This window comes from Seriola lalandi, unplaced genomic scaffold (genome assembly GCF_002814215.2).
Source record: "Seriola lalandi dorsalis isolate HSWRI2012SDOR001 ecotype SW California unplaced genomic scaffold, Sedor1 jcf7180002054525, whole genome shotgun sequence".
Lineage (NCBI taxonomy): Eukaryota > Metazoa > Chordata > Actinopteri > Carangiformes > Carangidae > Seriola > Seriola lalandi.
The window spans coordinates 1-2,289 of NW_019525078.1; the positions used below are offsets into that span (position 1 = coordinate 1).

Consider the following 2,289-nt stretch of genomic DNA (forward strand, 5'->3'; position numbering starts at 1 on the left):
TTACTTCTTGAATAAACAACACACCCAGCTGTAACATCAAAATATCGCTTAGTAACATATTACTATGCTACACGATTATTATCACTTCACTCTTTTTGACTTTATGAATTCACTTAATGAACAATTAAAAAAGATTCAACATGTTATGTGACACAGAGTGCCGGAAATAATTTCTACAGGTGCTTTTGTTCACATACAATTCGTACTTCATATTGTTCCTTTCTGGATTTCATAATTCACTCACTGAACACCATGACCTTATTCATTACTGTGTTCATAGAGCAGGTGTAATCTCAGTCACTCCACAGCCTCTCCACAATACGTTGGCCTCACGGGAGCCAGGCTTCAGAATCTGCAGAGTGACAACCAGTTTGATAACTTTTCTAAACCAGGGGTAGAACAAGGCGTAGATTATAGGGTTTAGACAGGAGTTCAAATAGAAGAGATATAGCACAAAGGATGCAGTGAAGGTAGTGAGCAAGTCATCTCCTGCAAGAGAAATACCATAAAATGGGCAGAAACACATTAGAAACACAACTACAAGAACACCAAGAGTCCTGGCTGCTTTCAACTCAGATTTCTTTGTGGTTACAGCCACTGAACGCTGCAGTGTGACAGCTGTAATGTGAGAGCGCATGGCACGAGCCTGAGACACAGCCACCACAAACACTCTCATGTACAGAACTATGATGACAGTGATGGGAAGAACGAAGGTCAAAACAAGGTCAACAGCTCCTGCAGTATGATCAATAACATTCACACATTCTCCGTAACAGGAGTCATGTCTGTCTGGATGAGTCAGCTCATCATTTACTATGAGACTGTTGTAGAGAACAGAACAGAACCAACACAGACAAACACAGAGTTTAACTCTTCTTTCAGTGACTCTGGTGGTGTAATGCAGAGGGTCACAAATAGCTACATAACGGTCGACTGATATGAGCACCATGTTTCCTACTGAAGTAGAGGTAATGATGAGGGACAGACAGTTACACAGGGAACACATCAGATCACCAAGGAACCAGCAGCCTGTGTTTAGGAGGATTTCTCCCGGCATCAGCAGGAGACCCACGAGAAAGTCTGAGACAGCCAGAGAGAGGAGGAAGATGTTAGTGGGAGTGTGGAGCTGCCTGGAGAGAAAAGAAATACATAATTGAAACATAGTATACTAAAGTGTAGTCAATTTAAACTACAATACAAAACTATCACCAAGGTTGGATATAAGTCTAGTGCCAAGGTGCAACAAGCTCTGAGATCATTCTCCTTGTACATTTACAGAAGCTGTTCAGCTGAAAGGTTTGTCTGCCTGAAGTGGGAGATTGAGACGATGACGAGCAGGTTGAGAGCGACAGTGAGGAGAGAGATGGAGGACAGCACAATGTGAAGGAGCACAGCTTCAGGCCAAGGAGAGGCAGGCTTCCTGCAGGAGGTGTTGAGGAGTAGTGGAAAGCAGAGCTCTGCTCCGTCCTCAACCTCCATCTTCAGAGAGCTGCAGCTCTGGAAGTTTTCTGAACAAAACTGATTCATATAAAGCCTGTCTCTCTCTCTCTCTCTCTCTCTCTCTCTCTCCCTCCCTCTCTCTCTCTCTCTCTCTCTCTCTCTGTCTGTCTCTCGTATCTCCCTTTGTTTATTCACTACTCTCTCTTGTCCATACGTCCCTCTGTACCTAGGCACCATTGGGTGGAGGTCTAGCGAGAATGGTCATTACACCACCATAGTTTCCCCCAAGAAATGTATGTAAGTGTGATTTGACAGAACTTCAACCAGTTACTTTAGTGTTGCAAGATTTCTGTTCTGACAGGAAATTTTCTGGTCCACATATTCGTAATGTAGATTCACAGCCCACAGCAGTTTGAAGCGAGAGGTGGTGTTCATATGTCTCCTACTGAAGTAGAGGTAATGTGGGACAGACAGTTAGACAGGGAACACATCAGATCACCAAGGAACCAGCAGACTGTGTTCAGAAGGATTTCTACCGGCATCAGCAGGAGACCCACGAGAAAGTCTGAGACAGCCAGAGAGAGGAGGAGGATGTTAGTGGGAGTGTGGAGCTGCCTGGAGAGAAAAGAAATACATCATTGAATCAACAAGGCCTCATATCTACATGACAAAACAACTGTTAAAAAGTAAAAGATTGAAACTACAATTCAAAAGATAGTATAAAAGTATAGTGCCAAGGTCCAACAAGCTCTAAGACCATTCTCCTTGTAGAAGTTGAAGTTAACAAAGAGTAGGTTCGGGGCGTCGAGTAGCTCAGTTGGTTGAGCATCCGCCCCTTATGCAGAGGCT

At 43.8% G+C, this 2,289-nt stretch overlaps 1 protein-coding gene across 1 annotated transcript; it reads right to left on the minus strand.

The window, feature by feature from the left end:
* Positions 1–274: 274 nt before the first annotated feature.
* Positions 275–1,482, minus strand: LOC111660986 (trace amine-associated receptor 13c-like). Its single transcript, XM_023414443.2, has 2 exons — positions 1,307–1,482; positions 275–1,130 (listed from the first exon to the last, which is right to left on the minus strand). The coding sequence occupies exons 1-2, from the start codon at positions 1,477–1,479 to the stop codon at positions 275–277; spliced, it is 1,029 nt and encodes a 342-aa protein (XP_023270211.1). The 5' UTR covers positions 1,480–1,482.
* Between the last annotated feature and the right edge of the window lie 807 nt (positions 1,483–2,289).

What these genes read in the sequence shown, in the direction of transcription:
- LOC111660986 (XM_023414443.2), bottom strand. Translation starts at nt 1,479, where the DNA reads ATGGAGGTTGAGGACGGAGCAGAGCTCTGCTTTCCACTACTCCTCAAC. An exon ending in GTCTCAATCTCCCACTTCAG is followed by an intron (nt 1,131 to 1,306) that starts GCAGACAAACCT and finishes TTTTCTCTCCAG; the next exon opens with GCAGCTCCACACTCCCACTA.